General features: G+C 40.6%; 1 protein-coding gene across 6 annotated transcripts in view; it reads left to right on the top strand.

The window, feature by feature from the left end:
* Positions 1–17,827, top strand: part of htt (huntingtin) — a 60,115-nt gene extending 42,288 nt beyond the window's left edge. For 4 of the 6 annotated variants that reach the window (XM_046867199.1, XM_046867180.1, XM_046867218.1 and 1 more), the window contains 19 exons: positions 358–503; positions 1,266–1,443; positions 1,537–1,632; positions 1,724–1,908; positions 2,969–3,095; positions 3,185–3,288; positions 3,378–3,532; positions 5,305–5,444; positions 5,532–5,614; positions 5,713–5,843; positions 6,992–7,124; positions 8,487–8,642; positions 8,787–8,977; positions 9,858–9,972; positions 11,054–11,285; positions 11,648–11,753; positions 11,875–12,037; positions 13,753–13,913; positions 15,497–17,827. In XM_046867199.1, coding sequence (XP_046723155.1) covers positions 358–503; positions 1,266–1,443; positions 1,537–1,632; positions 1,724–1,908; positions 2,969–3,095; positions 3,185–3,288; positions 3,378–3,532; positions 5,305–5,444; positions 5,532–5,614; positions 5,713–5,843; positions 6,992–7,124; positions 8,487–8,642; positions 8,787–8,977; positions 9,858–9,972; positions 11,054–11,285; positions 11,648–11,753; positions 11,875–12,037; positions 13,753–13,913; positions 15,497–15,710 — 2,816 coding nt within the window. In that variant the 3' untranslated portion in view covers positions 15,711–17,827. The remainder of the gene's footprint in view (positions 1–357; positions 504–1,265; positions 1,444–1,536; positions 1,633–1,723; positions 1,909–2,968; positions 3,096–3,184; positions 3,289–3,377; positions 3,533–5,304; positions 5,445–5,531; positions 5,615–5,712; positions 5,844–6,991; positions 7,125–8,486; positions 8,643–8,786; positions 8,978–9,857; positions 9,973–11,053; positions 11,286–11,647; positions 11,754–11,874; positions 12,038–13,752; positions 13,914–15,496) is intronic. The other 2 variants (XM_046867191.1, XM_046867227.1) reach the window with 1 other exon arrangement.

Raw genomic sequence — 17,827 nt, 5'->3', positions numbered from 1 at the left:
TTTTTATCCACTCATAAATAAAGGAAAACAGCTGATTTCCCAAAATGTAGTAAAAAGTAAGATATTTGAAATGTAGTACAGTTAAAGTCTCCCCAAATAGAAATACTTCAGTAAAGTACAGATACTCAAAAAAAACTGCTTAAGTAAAGTTCTTAAGTTACTTCCTTACTGTCCACCACTGCTGTATACTAATGTGTGCTCTGAAATTGGCTTGTGCTTCTCAGGTTTTTTTATTATACATTATGCTAATTTTATGTAAACTTTGGAAAATGTCTTCAATGCCCACTGCGAAAACAACAACAGCATTTATTATATTGCATTTTACTACTATTAAATGTGTCTCCCTATGTGCTGCAGGTGAGGTGGGCTTTTTTCAGAAAGTGATGAGCGTGTGCAATGCATTGAGCAGGTACCTCCTTTCGCTGCCCAAGCTGCCCTCGGCTTTACAGATCCCTCCCGCCACTGAGCATCTGATCACCTCCTTCAACACCCTGGTCATAGAGGTACACACACACACACACACAAAAAGCGTGTCCAATTAACAGGCTGCCAAAGTTCTGAATTATATAATAAAAAATTATTTCAACTGTCCCAAAATAATAGTAAGAAAACATGGTGTTTCTGTTGTGTCTGTATATACAGCCCTGTTTTTAACTGTGATACACTACTTGTGTTTTAGTAGCTACTCAGTCTGTAGTTATGTTCTAAGATCGATAAAAAGTGTAATGACGATCATCACGTCTAGAGTTCGACCGATTCACCGGACAAATTTGGGCCATTTTATTAATCGCCTTCAGCCGAACGTGCTGCAAATTAGGCCGAATAATATGCAAGCACTTCTGCGAGCGGTTGTGATGTCACCCTTTTCCTGCTAACCTTTTGGAGAGGACCTACCTGGTAGCTTCCCAGGAAAACGGTAATTTAGGGACGCACCAAATCCACACCAAAGCGCTAGCTCTGAGGAAAGCTGCCTGTGACTTGTGTTGTTCAATAAATGTTTAAGCAATTTTCTGTATCACTTCTTATTAATTAACTGTTAGATTTTATGAGATGAAGAAAAAAAGAAATTCGGCAAAAAATAAATCAGCATTGTATATCGGCCATTGGCTGCTCTGATTTCTAAATATCCAGAGAAAAACCTATAACGGACGACCTCTGTTTATGACCTACAGTTCTGTATATATTGTTAATACTCAAAGTTAGTATTAGTCCCTTTAATAATACATTACTGGACATCCTGACACACACTGTCTTTCTGTCTGTAGCTGGTGACATGGCGTTTGCTACAGGACCAGTTAAGTCTCAGTGTAGATGTGCAGATGAGCGTGTCCTGCTTGTGTTTGGCTCTGCAGCAGCCTTCAGTGTGGACGGACTTTACCTCTAAAACCTACCTCACACACACCTGCTCTATTATCCACTGCATCCACCTGATTATCTATGCCGGTATGTTGGAGTCGAAAAGTGGAAAACCTCACACATGTACGTAACTACAAAGTATATAAGTGAACGGACTGATTTGTATGTTTTTTCTTGTAGTCACAGTTTATCCAGGCGACCAGCTGGTACGACCTGAGAGAAAGACGCATGCCAACCGAGACTCTGAAGAGGACGAGGTGGATTCGGGAAAAGGCAGTGAGTTTCTACAGTATCTACGATTGGATAATTCAGTATTTCTATACTTTTGGTGCATGCATTAAATCATCATTTTTGTGTGTGTTTTCAGACCTGTGTGAGCAGCAGTGTTGTGAGATCATGGCCGAGTTAGTGGAAAGCTTGCAGAGTGTTTTGGCTCTTGGGCACAACAGAAACAGCAATATCCCAGCATTCCTTACTCCAACCCTTAGAAACGTCATTATCAGTCTGGCCAGACTGCCCCTTGTGAACAGCTACACACGCATCCCACCACTAGTGAGTGAAATATGTGTGGCAGCTTTTACACCGATCAGGCATAGCGTTATGACAGATGAAGTGAATGACACTGATTATTTCTTTATCATTGCACCTGTTAGTGGGAGTGATATATCAGGCAGCAAGTGAACATTTTGTCCTCAACGTGGATGTTGTAAAATCAGGAAAAATGGGTGAGCGTGAGGATTTGAGAGTTTGACAAATTGTGACGTCTAGACAACTGGATCAGAGCATCTCCAAAACTGCAGCTCTTGTGGGATGTTCCTGGCTGCCATGGTCAGTATCTATCAAAAGTGGTTCAATGAAGGAACAATGGTGAACCGGCGACAGGGTCACGGGCGTCCGAGGATCATTGATGCGAAGGCTGGTCCATGTGATCAGATCCAACAGAAGAGCTTCTGTATCTTAAACTGCTGAATAAGTTAATGCTGTTAATGCTCAATGGCTCAGGACTGTTTTGGCAGCAAAAGGGAACCAAAACAACATTAGGCAGGGTGGTCATAATGTTATGCCTGATCGGTGTAGCTACATTTGTTTTGTTTACACCTTTGCTATAAACCTTAAATATCATAAAACACCGTTAAAACCATTTATTTCCAAATGTAACAAAATGCATCATCAACTAGAGCAACTATGAAGTCGAGTAACATTTTAAGCACTAGATTTTGGAGTGTGCTTGAAGAGATTTGTGCTCATTCAGCCACAAGAGCTTTAGTAAAGTCAGGTACCGCAGTCAGCGTTCTGATTCATCCCAAAAGTGTTCAATAGGGTTGAGGTCAGAGCTCTCTTGGAGATCCACTGAAAACCATATCTTCATGGGGCTGGCTTTGTGCACAGGGACATTGTAATGCTGGAACAGGTTTGCGTCTCTTAAGCGATGGGAACGTTTCATGCTTCAGCAACCAAAGACAATCCTGTACAATTGTGTCTTCAACTGTTTTGTGAGAAGTTTGAGGAAGAACCACACAGTCAGGTGTCCCAAAGTCATTAGTGTCACTCTCACTGCTACTGTGTAGTATGTTAGGAATCAGATTTGAGCCTTTTTTTTTGTGTGTTGTAGGTCTGGAAGCTGGGCTGGTCCCCCAGACGTGGTGGGGATTTTGGCACAGCACTGCCTGAGATTCCTGTCGAGTTTCTACAAGAAAAAGACGTCTTCAGAGAGTTCCTCTACCGCATAAACGTTCTCGGTACAAAAATGACAGCTCTGATCACACACTCATGGTACCAAACACTTATTTCATGTTATGATCGGCGTGTTTGTTTATCCCTCGAACAGGCTGGAGCAGTAGGACCCAGTTTGAGGAGACTTGGGCCACTCTGTTAGGGGTGCTGGTCACCCAGCCAATCACGATCGATCAAGAAGAGGAGACTCAGCAAGAGGTCCAGGCATTTAAAGTATTTGCTATTTCACCCGATTCCATTGCGATCCGGCCAACCTTTATATTGACCAAATGTATTACGTGCATTAGGAGGATCTGGAGCGGACGCAGATAAACGTGTTAGCAGTGCAGGCCATCACCTCCCTGGTGCTGAGCGCCATGACTCTGCCCACAGCCGGGAACCCTGCAGTCAGCTGCCTGGAGCAGCAGCCGCGCAACAAGAGCCTCAAAGCTTTAGACACCAGGTGCGTGTCCATTTGCAAGGGTTGAGGTTAAACTTTCAAAGTATTGAACAAAAGATCCGGACAGCAAGGGGGAATTTGCTCAATTATGCGGTCTTTTGTTTATTTAGGTTTACACACCATCACCTTCAAACTAGTCCCCTCACACAGAAATACTGTGCTCCCAGCATTCATGCCACTTCTGGAATGTGTCTTCTTTTCTAAGCGCGTCAAGCACCTTCCATGATTCACACTGGATCTCCAAAGTGCAATAGTCTCAAACGGCGACCTTTGAGCCATATCTTCATCTTCGGGGAGCGGGTCCAAGTCTGGCGAGTGGGGTGGGGGCAGAACTGAGATCATGCTGATTGTTCTCCAACGATCATCATGCACAAGTTGCTGAATGGTTTCTGCATTTTCAGGGTTTTAGGTTTTCCTGATCTCTCGTCGTCTTCCAGTGATGTACTTCCGCTCTTGAAGCAGTTTCACACACAATTTCATGTTTGCTCTTTGTTCCAACTTGCTGTCCATGACGTGGTCAGAATAGCACCAGTTATCACTATTAGTCTCATCTTTTTGATACGCTCTCGTATGTGCTGCCTTTAGCGTGATTTTGGAACAACCCTGAAACCTAAAAAGACTTAGATCATTAGATATAATTAAGCAAGTAAGAGTTACATAGTTAGCTTCTTTATTGCAATAACATGAATTCAAAAGATAGTGTAACTGTTGGGCTGCATGTTGGCAGCTAAGACGTTGCTTAGCATTTCTACCCGTTGCTGCTTTTTCCATATTGCAGCAAATATAAAAGATGGTACTTAATTTCGACTAGTCTATTTCTATGTTGATTTATTTAAATCTGAGATTACAGTATAAGCAGAAGTATTACATGACAGCACTGAGCTACAAGTCACACTTATTTGTTAGGGTTTTCACATAGCCTTGTGTTCCTGGTTCTGAAAAGATCACCAGATATGCATGCACAGTAAAGAATTCATCTAATAAAAAACTGGTCCTCCACTGATTTGATCTTTATTTTCCAACATTGAGGTGCGTCAAAGCTTATGTTTATTCGTACGAATTGCAAAAAAAGCAAATTGAAAGCCCAGATGCAAAATCTGCTTTTCCCCTGTGCTAGTGATGTACCCACCTAGATATATAGAGATAGAGAGTACTTTATTCATAATAATAAAGCTAGACCCTCCAGTACAGTCAGTATTTTATTGGTAATAAGGAAGTTCAATTATTATTCATTTGTAAGTAATAAATAATATTCATTAATTATCAATCTTAATTAAGCCTAATTATCAGTTAATTAATTTTTCCACTTTGGTAGTTTTTCCAGGTTGCTTTATACAGTACTAGAACGTGCTGTTTATTTGAAATTGTGTTTTAATTTTTAATTTTTTTATTCATTTTGCATGTAACTTTTAATTTATTTGAAATATTACTTTTTGTTATGATTTGAAATTTTTTTTATTTCATTTAGCACATTTTCATGATTCAGTTCTTTTTTTTGTAATTAAGTTCAGTATTATTGTACATTGAGTGTTATGTTTTTGTTTTTTCCTTCAAATACAGTATTCATTTGAAAAATCATGTGTTTAATCAGTTATCGCCATGTATGATCCTAGCTATCGGTATCGGTAAAATCCACTAATTTAAAATCCACTAATCGTTATCAGTCGACCTTTTTATGTAAATTAGAATAGTATTACATGAATACGTTCAGCAAAGGACTGACGTCATCAGTAAAAATGACTGAAATCTCTCTCCCTCTGTTTTTTTCCCTCCAGATTTGGGCGTAAACTGAGTGTAATCCGAGGTGTAGTGGAGAAAGAGATTCAGGCCATGGTATCCAAGAGAGACAATATAGCCACACACTTTCCTTACCAAGCCTGGGACCCGGTGCCATCGCTGTCCTCGTCGTCAGCAGGTAAAATCGGTCCTGTACAGCCAAGTGTGCAGATCTTTATATGAGCATGTTTCTAAACTTTGCTTTGTTTTGTTCTGTTTTGCGCAGGCACTTTAATCAGTCATGAGAAACTCCTCCTGCAGATCAACACCGAGCGAGAACTGGGCAACATGGATTATAAACTGGGCCAGGTTAGAGAAAGCAGGACAAACTAGCAATGATAATATAAAGCTGGTCCATCTGTTAAAGGCGCTCTGATCATGTGTAACCTGTATGCTGATTGCCGTAGGTATCTATTCACTCTATGTGGTTGGGGAATAATATCACTCCTCTGAGGGAGGAAGAGTGGGGTGATGATGAGGAAGATGAAACTGATGCTCCTGCGACCGCCTCACCACCGATATCTCCTATTAATTCCAGGTGAGTTAACATATTGACACACACAGAATGATTTGTAAAATTCGTTTCACATTTTCAAGCGACGTGTCATGTGACTGTTTTTTTCCTAAGTGCATGTGCTGTATGGGTTACTGATATCAGCTAGAACACCAGCAAGATACAGTGTCAAGAAATGCAAATTAGACAAGCTCAGTATAAAGCAGTAACCTGACAAATACAAACGACTGTCTCAGATCATTTCTCCAGTGAGAAAGGTTCATGTTTATATATATGTGTGTGTGTGTGTGTGTGTGTGTGTGTGTGTGCGTGCGTGCGTGTGTGCGTGTGTGTATGTATGTACAGTAATCCCCGCTTTACAGCGGTTGGAATCTCGTGACCCCGGTTTATCGCGAAATTGCATTTGCCACATAACTAATTCGTTTTTCTAATTTTCCCGGTCTCTTGCGGATAGCACTATTGACCAAAAACTTATAGGGAATTGTTTTTATGGGGTTTATGTTGAAATAATAAAAATATATATATAAAATTATCATTATTAATTATAAAATAAAGTAAAATGTTAATACAGTACAGTACTGTATATATAAAATAGCGTTTTTGGGATGGCGTCCATCTACTACGGTTTTTCATTTATCGCAGGCGGTTTTGGAACGTAACCACTGCGATTAACGGGGGATTACTGTATTCATTTTCCTATGCATTTTTAAAAAGTATGAACATTTAAACCGGGTGATATTCAGGTGTGGATTAATATGGGAAAAAAATTAAATATTGAGTATTGAAAAATTTTGGCAGGTGTTTTATAAAAAAAAAAAAAAAAGCTACATTTCCGTGAACTGGAAACGCCGTCTCGGTGTGGAAGGAAAGTCTGCGTTTTCAAACAAAAGCACAAAACAATGAAACCAGGCAGCAACACGTAAATCAAATCAAGCAGCTGATTTTCAAACAAATTAGTACATTTCTTATGAGTACTAAACAAACACTGGACCATGGACACCCAGAAGCAGAAACTGCACCTTCAGCACACCTACACTTTTGACTCTAGTGATTTATTGAATGGTTTTGAGAGCCTGGGGCAAATTACAACCTACAGTTTCATATTACTCATCAGCTGTGCATGGAATTTCTCTATACTGACGCTGGCGCTGCCTGTCTTCTCTCCCATTCAGAAAGCACAGAGCTGGAGTTGACATTCACTCCTGCTCCCAGTTCCTCCTGGAACTCTACAGCCAGTGGATCCTCCCTGGCAGCCCCAGCAGCAGAAAAACTCCAGTTGTGCTTATCAGTGAGGTGGTGAGATCGGTGAGTGTGTTCACTTTCTAATGGTGGAAAGTGGAATTTAGTTTTTCGTTTTTCTCATTTTCTTTCTTTTCTCTGGTTGTTTACATTGAAAATAGTTAATGATGCAATAAAACATTTATTTTTTTTCAATTTAAGCTAGATTCGTTGCATTCCACTTATTTGAATGTTAACGCATTTCGTCACAGACGTTAACTCACCATTAGAAGGGGTAGCTGGCACGTTTGGGCCCTTGAGCAAGGCCCTTAACCCTCTGTGCTCCTGGGACACTGTACAGTGTGTCCAGAATGTATTGACAGCGCTTCACTTTTTCCACATTTTATGTTGCAGCCTCATTCCATAATAGATTCAATTAATTATTTTTCTCAAAATTCTACAAACAATATCCCATAATTGCAACGTGAAAGTTTGTTTGAAATCTTTGCAAATGTATTTTTAAAAAAAATTAAAGAAATATCTTTTTTTTTTTTTTATTAAATGACCAGTACAGATTGTGCTCAGTACTTTGTTGAAGCACCTTTGCAGCCTGAAGTCTGGCACACCTATTTTCAGACAGTTTCTCCCTTTCTTCTTTGTAGATTATTGAGGAATATAATAGATTTAATCCATTTTGGAATAAGGCTGTAAAATAAAATGTGAAGGCTGTGAATACTTTCCAAATGCACTGTATAATGACCGACCCTGCGCTCTGACTTCAGCTTCCTAATATCGCTGGAATATGCAAAAAGAAAATTTCACTGTGCTGTAATGTGACAAGTAAAGCCTCTTTAGCCTTTTCTGTATCTCTGCATTTGAATACATTAACAGATGCATGTATAATTCTGTTGTACGTAATACTAGCTTAAATTTGGTAGCCATCATTAGTTTGACTTGTGTAGCCTATTTATATGCAGTACCAGTAAAAAGATCTATACATTTCACAGATCTGAGAACAACATTAAATGCATACACCAAAAATAAATGCAATCGGAATTGGATCAGTGATTAAACAAAAAATTACATGAAGTAATTTTAATCTTGATTATTTTTTTAGCCTTAGAAAAAAATAGATTAAACATTTTGTTTAGTTTTATATAAACACAAACACATAGCCATTAAAGTTGGCATGGGGTTTAAAAAAATGCCTAATTAGAATGAAGTCTTTCTGTCTTTCTCTGATAAGTATCATTATAGCACAGGGAGTTGATCAGTCAGAATTTCTCGAACACGATGGTCATAAATGGCAAATTTTTATTTAATATACTTTAAATTAAACTCATGAAACTGGAAACCTTTAATGTGGAAACAGAGCAATTTGAGTTGAATTTAAACCTAATTTAGAGTTTCACATCTCTAAGTTTTGTCTTCCTTGTTGTTTCTTTCCAGCTGTTGGCGGTGTCCGATCTGTTCACGGAAAGGACTCAGTTTGATATGATGTTTTCCACTCTGATGGAGCTGCAGAAGGTTCACCCTCCTGAGGACGAGATCCTAAACCAGTATCTCGTCCCTGCTATCTGCAAAGCAGCTGCTGTGTTAGGCATGGTGAGTGCGTGAGTGTGTGTGTGTGGCGGAAAGGTGGCGATGTGGGATTGATTTGGTAAAAGCGTTTACTCGTGGTGTAATGTGTGTGTGTGTGTGTGTGTGTGTGTGTGTGTGTGTGTGTGTGTGTGTGTGTGTGTGTATCAGGATAAGATGACCGCAGAGCCTGTGTGTCGGTTGTTGGAGTCTTCACTGAGGAGCACTCATCTGCCCAGTCGTATTGGCGCGCTGCACGGAGTGCTGTACGTGCTCGAGTGTGATCTACTGGACGACACAGCACGCCAGCTCATACCTATTGTCAGCGAATATGTACTGTCTAATCTCCGGGTCATCGCCCAGTGAGTGACCACACACACTAAATAAGTTTCATTATCATAGAACGTACATTCTGACTGAACAAGAGTCGATCCCATCCAGCAATTTTCACAGTAGTGTCGTCACGATACTAACATTTTGACTTCGATACGATACCAATATTCAATATCGTGAATCTAATACCAAATCGATACTATGGCAAAAAAAAGGTCATTGGATAATGGAACTTATTTAATTTATGAATAAACACATCAATAGAGCAGACTGTTTAAACTTAAAACAAATGTATAAATAAAAAATAAATGAAAAACACTAATTTTTAATTATTTACTACTTTAGTTTCATCACTATGAATGTCAAAGTGCATCTTAGAGGGAAAAAATCTCAATGCGCCATAAAAGCGGTGCACTGCCCGCATACTGCCCCCTGTTGTCGAACACTTGGAATTACAGTTGCCACTCTTAAAGTACTGGTACTGATAAAACGAGGAACCTTATTTATTTATTTATTTATTTTTTAAACAGGGTATCAAGCAACTAATTCACAGGCTGTCTGAGCTCACAGTGATGAGATTGGAAAGCACATTTGCAGTCACTCAGCTTGATCATTAGACTTGTTTGTCTCATATGAGAGAATACGAGATGAGAAGCGAGTCAGTCGGCAGCTAGTTCTTACTCGAGATAAAAGACCTCATGCTGACCATGGATCTCTTGAGGCTTGGACTCCTTGGGTTAAAGCTAATGGCAGAGCCTGTGTCCCGCTGCGTACGACGCTGAGCGTCTAAATGATATACGAGATATATGCATAACGATTATTAGCACCTTATTCGCTGTAGTATCATGTATTATAGGCACTTTAGATTTTGAATTCATTGATGCTCATTAAATAAGTTGTTCTTTTCAGCTGCTTGAACCTGCATAATCAGCAGCACGTGCTGGTAATGTGTGCTGTGGCCTTCTACATGATGGAAAACTACCCGCTGGATGTCGGGCCAGAATTTAACGCAGGGGTCGTCCAGGTAAGAACATGAACGCTTGTATTGTATGTTTTGACACCTGACCATCTCATTTGTATGTAGTTCTTGGAAGAAATCGAGTGGCCTGCACAAAACCCTGACCTCAGCTTCTTTAAAATAGAATGCTGTCTGTTCTCACAGTACATTCGTTCCCAACCAGAGCGAGATCCTCACAGCTACAACGCTCCAAAATCTAGTTCCTAAAGAACGAAGGTTATTTTGAAAGGAAAATGGGATTAAGTCTGGATTAGGATGTAATGATCAGGTGTCCACATACATTATACCATACATTGTTGATTTTGTTTACATTTTAAATTGACTCAATAGAGACAAGGGAGAAATGAAAATTGGAGTGGTCAGAGGACAATTACCGCATTAGTTCAAGCTGATAAGGAGGCTATATAACTTTACATAACCACTCTTGATATCCATGGTGAGCAGAAAAGCACTCTGCGCTTGCTTGAGAGAACATAACCAGCAGGTGGCACTAGTCTATTCAGCATCCAAACAGGGAAACCCGGAAAAACTCGAACTTTGAATAAAGCAAGCGGCGTTTTAAACCTGCTGCGATCTTTACTAACGGGTTCCTGTTTCAGTCATGTCTGCTAAATTGCAAAGACAAGATCAGGATTAACATCTGACTTTTTTCCTGTGTGCTCATTCGCTAAGATGAATAGCCAATCTGAGTTCTCCTGCTCGCCATGAGCTCCACCTCCAATTCGACATGCAGAAACGGCTGACAAAAATGGCCAAACATATCGACCAAAAAAAAAAATCAGCATCGTAAATCAGCCATTAGCTGCCGTGTTTTCAAAATATCTGCATCAGCAAGAGGAAAAACCCATATCTGTGAACCTCTAACACTATCCTGATGGAATCGGACTATTCTGGGATGTCTCTGTCCCTGTCCACAGTGCATTGTTCTTTACTGAATGGTTTGAGAAGTCTGAAAATGATATCTGTATGCGGAGTACGCCGCTTTACCCACTACATATAGAATAGTGATCGGGCTTTTTGCTTATAATAAACATAAAATACATTCGTCAACTTTACTTCCAAATCTCATATTTTTTCCCCTTTCTAGGTGTGTGGCATAATGCTCTCAGCCAGCGAGGAAAACACTCCATCTGTAATCTACCACTGTGCACTGCGAGGCCTGGAGCGATTGCTTCTGTCTGAGCAGCTGTCACGCATGGACGCGGAAACGCTGGTGAAGCTCAGCGTGGATCGCGTGAACATGCCGAGTCCGCATCGCGCCATGGCCGCCCTGGGTCTCATGCTCACCTGCATGTACACAGGTGTGCCTGGAGAGGAAGGCAGGACACATTTCAGCTCACTTTTACCCCCCCATTGACCCACCTACTAATAAAACATCCTGCAATCGAACAAAAAAGCCCCCCTACCCTCATACTAACACACCTTACTAACACACAGCTCACCTACACACTGTCCCTTCGTATAGTTTTCTCAGCTAAGACTAGAACAAAGACCTCCTTTATTCTGATTGGTCAATGAAATGTTTTTTTTGATGGATGTAATGAATTTACATTTGAAACGCTTTTGTGTGTTGAAGAGAAAATAGCACAGTTCAGAATAGTTCAAAGAGGAATGAGGCACTATGAATAAGAGATGGTGTTGGTTAAGCTGACTGGCAACCTTTCTTCTTTTCCCTTCACAGGGAAGGAGAGAGGGAGTCCCGGTCGGCCAGTCGACAGCGACCCCACAGCTCCCGACAGCGAGTCTGTTATCGTTGCCATGGAGCGTGTCTCGGTTCTTTTTGACAGGTATAAATGATGTATCTGTTTATCAAAAGATACCGGTATGCCGTATGCAAAAATTGCTTTTGAATATTCATGTTCCAGGGGGATGTTTCGTTTAAATTTTATGTCATGTGTCTGAATTCAGGATCCGTAAAGGTTTTCCGTGTGAAGCCCGTGTGGTGGCACGGATACTGCCCCAGTTCCTAGACGACTTTTTTCCGCCGCAGGACGTCATGAACAAAGTCATTGGAGAGTTTCTGTCCAATCAGCAACCTTACCCACAGTTTATGGCCACTGTGGTTTATAAGGTGGGGTTCATATTGCTTAGAATTTTTGTTTGACTTCCTCCCTTCATGTTATTTCTAATGTAATAATGAAGCTGATATTGAGTTAATAAGTAATAATGAGTTAATTAGTATTTTATGTGCATGGTCCTGTAGACTTGTCTTTGCAGCAGACCAAATATTCAATTAATTTCAATTGCATTCAGTGATTGATGAAGTACAGAAACCATGTACTTGAGTTAAAGTGGAGATAGTACAATATGACTTCAGTCAAAGTGTCCCTTTAAACCTTCACTTGAGTAAAAGTGCAAAAGTATTTACCCTCAAATGTACTTAAGTATCCAAAGTACTATGAATTATTAGGGCTGTAATGTTCCTAAGACTCTTTACTTAATCAACTCAGTTTATGTGAAAAGACTAATGTTACTCTCAGTCACAGCACTTTATCAATAGAACTATATTAATGCATAAAACACTGATATCTATTCAAATTATCATGAGCCCAAAACCTTCTTATGAATGACTTCAAAGAAAAATCATGCAAATGAGGCCACGGGTGCTGTGGCAAGTCAGGAGTTTCTTCCATCATTTATTCCTCTCAAAATATTCTGTTGATCTGACAAGTTGAAAACGGAGCACGCGCTCTACACTGATTGGTGGCTTGCTGCGTGTTTTTTTATTTTATTAAATTTTTTTACGAATTTAAATTAAAAGTCTTTCGAAAGGGAAATACTTCAGTAAAGTACAGATACGTGAAAAAAGCTACTTGAGAACAGTAACGAATTATATTTACTTCCTTACTGTCCACCACTGGATGTATTTGTTTAGCGCTTTTAACAATCGACCTCGTCCCAAAGCAGCTTCACACAGATAAAGCGGTTAGAAAGTTGGAATAGATTGGGTTTAGTGCATATAGGTTTGCTCCTTACAAGTTTGTCCCTAATGAGCAAGCCAGTGGTGACTGTGGCGAGGAAAATCTCCCTGAGATGGAATGAAGAAGAAACCTTGAGAGACTTAAAAGAGAACCCATTCTCATCTGGGTGGCACCGAATGTCCGAATATGGCAGAATGCCCAATTTTTTCCTTATTTCTAAATATGACCTAGAACTGATGTTTTCGTTATACCGCTCCGTCTTTAAAATACTAGCTATAAGTCAAAGATAATGAAGCTTATAATGTGAGTTTTTTTTAGATTTCTGTAACAGCCACCACCCTTTAGAACAGGGGTCCCCGAACTGTTTTCTGTGAGGGCCACATCATTCCTTTGTTTTTCTTTATTGGGGGGCCGAGTCTGTCTGTAACAGAAAATGACATGGGCTGGAGTGACTAGCACTATTATCATGGAGATTTTATGATATTAAATGTATTGATTAGGCCTCCTAATGCTAGATTAGTTTTTGTTATGCACTGTACAGACAAATGAGCATAACTTTTTCTTTTTTTTTTCTTCTTTCATAATCATTGCTATTGAAATCAAAACATTTATGTTATGCTGTAGGATGTTGGTTGAATCTAATAAATAATTAGACTACGTTAATAACTTAAGGGAAATTTTAGTTCGAAAGCCAACTATTACAAACAAGTAACACTGTAATATGAGTAAAGTACATAGTTACAGTTTTGTTTTCAAAAGTTTCGTTCAAAATTTGGGGCGGGCCGTAGTTTGGGGACCCCGGCTTTATAGCATTAGCAGCAATACCAGTTAGCCTGTGTATTATAATCTGTGCATTTTGTTCCAGGTGTTTCAGACACTCCACGCCACTGGTCAGTCCTCCATGGTGCGAGACTGGGTGCTGCTCTCGCTTTCCAACTTCACGCAGAGAACACCTGTTGCCATGGCGATGTGGAGCCTTTCCTGTTTTTTCGTCAGCGCCTCCACCAGCCAGTGGATTTCTGCCCTGTATCCTTAAACACGGTTTCTCATACGTACTCGTGCACACACACTTACTCCTGGATATTATTTTCTACTTGTAGAGATGATGTTTAGCTGCATGGCCTTTAGATCAGGGGTGTCAAACTCAGGCCGATCATATCAAATGTGTATTAGAGCTGGCCCGCCAGTATGTATCGCATACACTGCTAATACTACAAATCCCAGAATGCTTTGTTAGTGCGTTGGCGTGTCAGTCGACGCCGCTGAAAAACTCAGCGCTGAATTTACCCATCGATTTGCAGGCTTTGAAGCCCAGAAATGCAGATTTGAACTGCTCAGTAATCCGTTTGTGGTTGACGTGGAAAGCGCACCAACCAACCTCCAAATGGAGCTCCAGTGTAGTGACACGCTCAAGTCAAAGTACGACTCTGTGTGTGCTGCATAGTTTCGATGTTTCTGCCCTGACACACTGCCCCAACTCCGTGCCCAAGCTGCTCATATGCTCTCTATGTTCGGCAGCACATATCTTTGTGAACAACTGTTCTCTTTTATGAAGATGAACAAAACACCACTCGGGAGTCTCACTGATGAACACCTTCACTCAAAAGGATTTCCTTAGCTCAGAGCCTAAACCCAGACATTGATGCACTTGCATGTGAGATGCCAGATATCTGGCTTGACCCAATGTGCATCAGAGTAAATCAGAGTGTAGCAAACGGAGCTTGAATAAATGTTGTCTTTATGCACTTTTTTTACTTTAAGGCATGAACTGTTGATAGTTGAAAGATTGCTTTTTTTTAATGAAGGAAATTATAATTTTGTTTGTATTGTTGTTGGCCTGTGAAAAAAGATTTACATTAAAAAGGAACTCGAAAGTCTACAGATAGAGAGAGACATCGTCCCAGTTTTGAATTTTGGCTCACTGTGAATTTGAGTTCAACACCCCTGCTTTAGATCATAGGTATTGGTTAAAAAAAAAAAATGTTGAAGGGGATGCTTTTATTACAAACTCAGCATGTACAGATTCTGTTAATCTTTGCCAAAACAAAAACTTCAAAATCACATTTGACAATTTTGCAAGTTCATTGCAGTCCATAACATGTATTTTTCCCCTTCATTGTCGCTTTGTATCTGCAATGTTGCTTTTTATTATCTGGCCTGAGCTGTGATCACAAGAGTTCACGTGCATTTCACACAGGGTCCAAACACATTTAAACCTATCAGAACCGAAGCGCTCCAGGACCTTGCAGATCGCAAAAGCACTTGAATATGAGCGCTGTAAGTGCAACCAGAAATGGGCACACATACACAGATCCCTTAAAGTGATCTCACTATTGTTTTTGGAGCTTCTTTAGGTATATTTTGGATCCTTTGCCATCCATTTACTTGATTCATCACTGCCAAAAGTTTGTTATAGAATGGATTTTGGCAGGCCTGGGGAGCTCCTCGTGTCTAATTTCGGCCCGGAGAAGTCACAAAAACCAGTGGATGTCATTATAGCTGGGACTAAATGACCATTTGATGAAAGAAAAACACTGATCAGCAGGTCTGTTTAAGAAACTACATCTTCTCCAACAGTTTTTATCTTTAACTCCTTTCACCTCTTCCAGCTTGCCTCACGTGATCAGTCGCATGGCCAAAGCCGACGCAGTGGACGTTAGCCTGTTCTGTCTGGTAGCCATGGACTTCTACCGGCACCAGATCGATGAGGAGCTGGACCGCAGATCCTTCCAGTCTGTTTTTGAGATGGTGGCATCCCCGGGTAGCCCTTACTACCAGCTGCTGTGCTGTCTGCAGAGTATTCACCAGGACACGTCACTATAAGACACACACACTTTAAGCCATTAGACTGGCTGTAATACACTGCTCATCATGCAGGACATAGTATTCTAGTGGGTGTAGACAGTTTACTTTTCCCTATAGGCCACAATAGTACACACTACTAACCAGCTTCACAAAAGAGCGACCACATCACGTCACCTAACGTACGAGTTATTAATTGCGAAACATGTCAGGAACAAGTCAATACCCAAGAATGCCAATGTAGACATAAGAGCAAAATCTACTTCTTTAAACACTCCTAGCTGACATTGGCAGATCATGGTACAAATACTTTTTTCCAGGCCTTTCCAAAACTGTCCAAGATCCGTCCAAGTTAACGCTCGATCAAACCTAATATCTGCATAAAACAGTAAAACTTTTTTAGCAGATGAATTCCCTTCGTTCATTCCTTTGTCCCTAACGTTTGCCCATGTGACCTCGGGGTTGGGGGGCGGGTGTGTGTAGAAAGAGTAGAACTGGAAACTGACTTGATGATCCTCCTTGGTCTGAGGAGAACTTGCATAAGCCATGTTAAAAGATGACGTTTCTGTGTATTTAAAGCGTGAAATGTGCTCGGTCGATGTTTTTTAGAGCTGCAAGATGCTAGAATCAACTGGCACGATGTGTGCACTCTCATCTAACAACACCAGTAGTGTCGCTTTCTTTCTCTTTCTTTTAGTTTTTATGTTGGAGAATTTTTTTTTAAAATTCAAGTTGGCACTTGAGCTGCAGTCGGGAAAAAGGGAAGCCGGATGCCGAGGGGCTTGTGCGCCCCTTTCTGCAACAGGCTTCCCACTCCGGGTGTTTTTAGGATGGCAAAAAAAATGAGAACGCAAAGTTAAACTGGCGTACACACTTAAACTGATTCGAAGTAATCCGATTCTCTGATCTGATTTCTTTTTTTTTTTTTTTTATGCTCAGGATATAATGCGATTCTTAAACTAGTGTCACGATCGGAAGTCTATTTTTTAATGTTGTTTGTGGGTGTGTGGGTGGGTCTCTGGGTAGGGGGATGGGGGGGAATGATGTAAAATGATTGTATGTAAGAGAAGAATTATGTGTTATACTACTAAACCTACCGCTGCATGAGAATATCCATCAAATGACAGATGGCCTAAAGAGACTATACATTTACTGAATGTTTGCAAACCACTTGACCTGAAAACAGTGTATGTGTGTAAAACGCGAAACTGACTGCCTTCACTCTCCGAAGGTGTGGAGAGACACAATCGGATCCGATCAGAAGTGTCCACACAGCCGAGGTGTCCCTTTTCTGTAAATAGAAGCCTGGCAGCATCTTGTAAAGTCAGCCTACAGCATGCCGCTTGTAATATCGAGTCTTCATGTGATGTTAAAACCCAGAGGGAAGGAAGATGCAGCACCTGAAGTACTACATGGTGACCCATACGGAATAAATTCGACTTTGTAATTCTTACGACCCGGGCTTTGTATCCAGTGCTGCGTTGTTTGATGTGGATCCTTTCCGATTTTTTTTCCCCCAAGTGGAAGTGTGCACTTTTATAGACACGCTCCAGTCAGTGTTCCGTCATGCTGCACGCGCAGATTTCAGCTTCAGCACCTGCTCGAAGATCTCCTCAATAAACTGATAAAACACTCTCGACCCAAGCCTGTAAATCCCAAAAGGGAATCGAATGTAAAGAAGGAAAAAAAAACAACTATATGCCGATTTGAATTAGCACGAAGTTTGCTGGTTCGATTTCTTCAAAATCTCCTCGTACCTTCCACTCGCACAACCAATACCCAAACAACACCCCACCCCCACAATCCCCCCCCAAGTACGCTTTAGCTCGAATGCTTCATTGTTGATTTCTATTATTACTTAAGGCTCAAATCAATCAGTGTGTGGAAGCTGACTGTAGACGAGCGAGGGAAGATTACGAGACCGTCTACTCGCTCGTCTACAGTCCTGTTCAGAACGGAAGGCTGTGATAGTCGAGCACCGGAGCTTCCTGAAGAAACCTACATCGACGTGTTAAATATTCCACACTCACATCCGCAAGCTGGTGTAATGAAGACAATGTCGTATTTACTGTAATGGCATATTTTAATATAAAATTCCTGGAAAGATTATGATGTAGTAATAAAATGTTTAAAATGTG

This window comes from Silurus meridionalis, chromosome 2, assembly GCF_014805685.1.
Source record: "Silurus meridionalis isolate SWU-2019-XX chromosome 2, ASM1480568v1, whole genome shotgun sequence".
In the NCBI taxonomy this organism is placed as follows: Eukaryota; Metazoa; Chordata; class Actinopteri; order Siluriformes; family Siluridae; genus Silurus; species Silurus meridionalis.
Note: the sequence above shows the minus strand (reverse complement) of the source record. Positions and strands in the feature narration are given on the sequence as shown.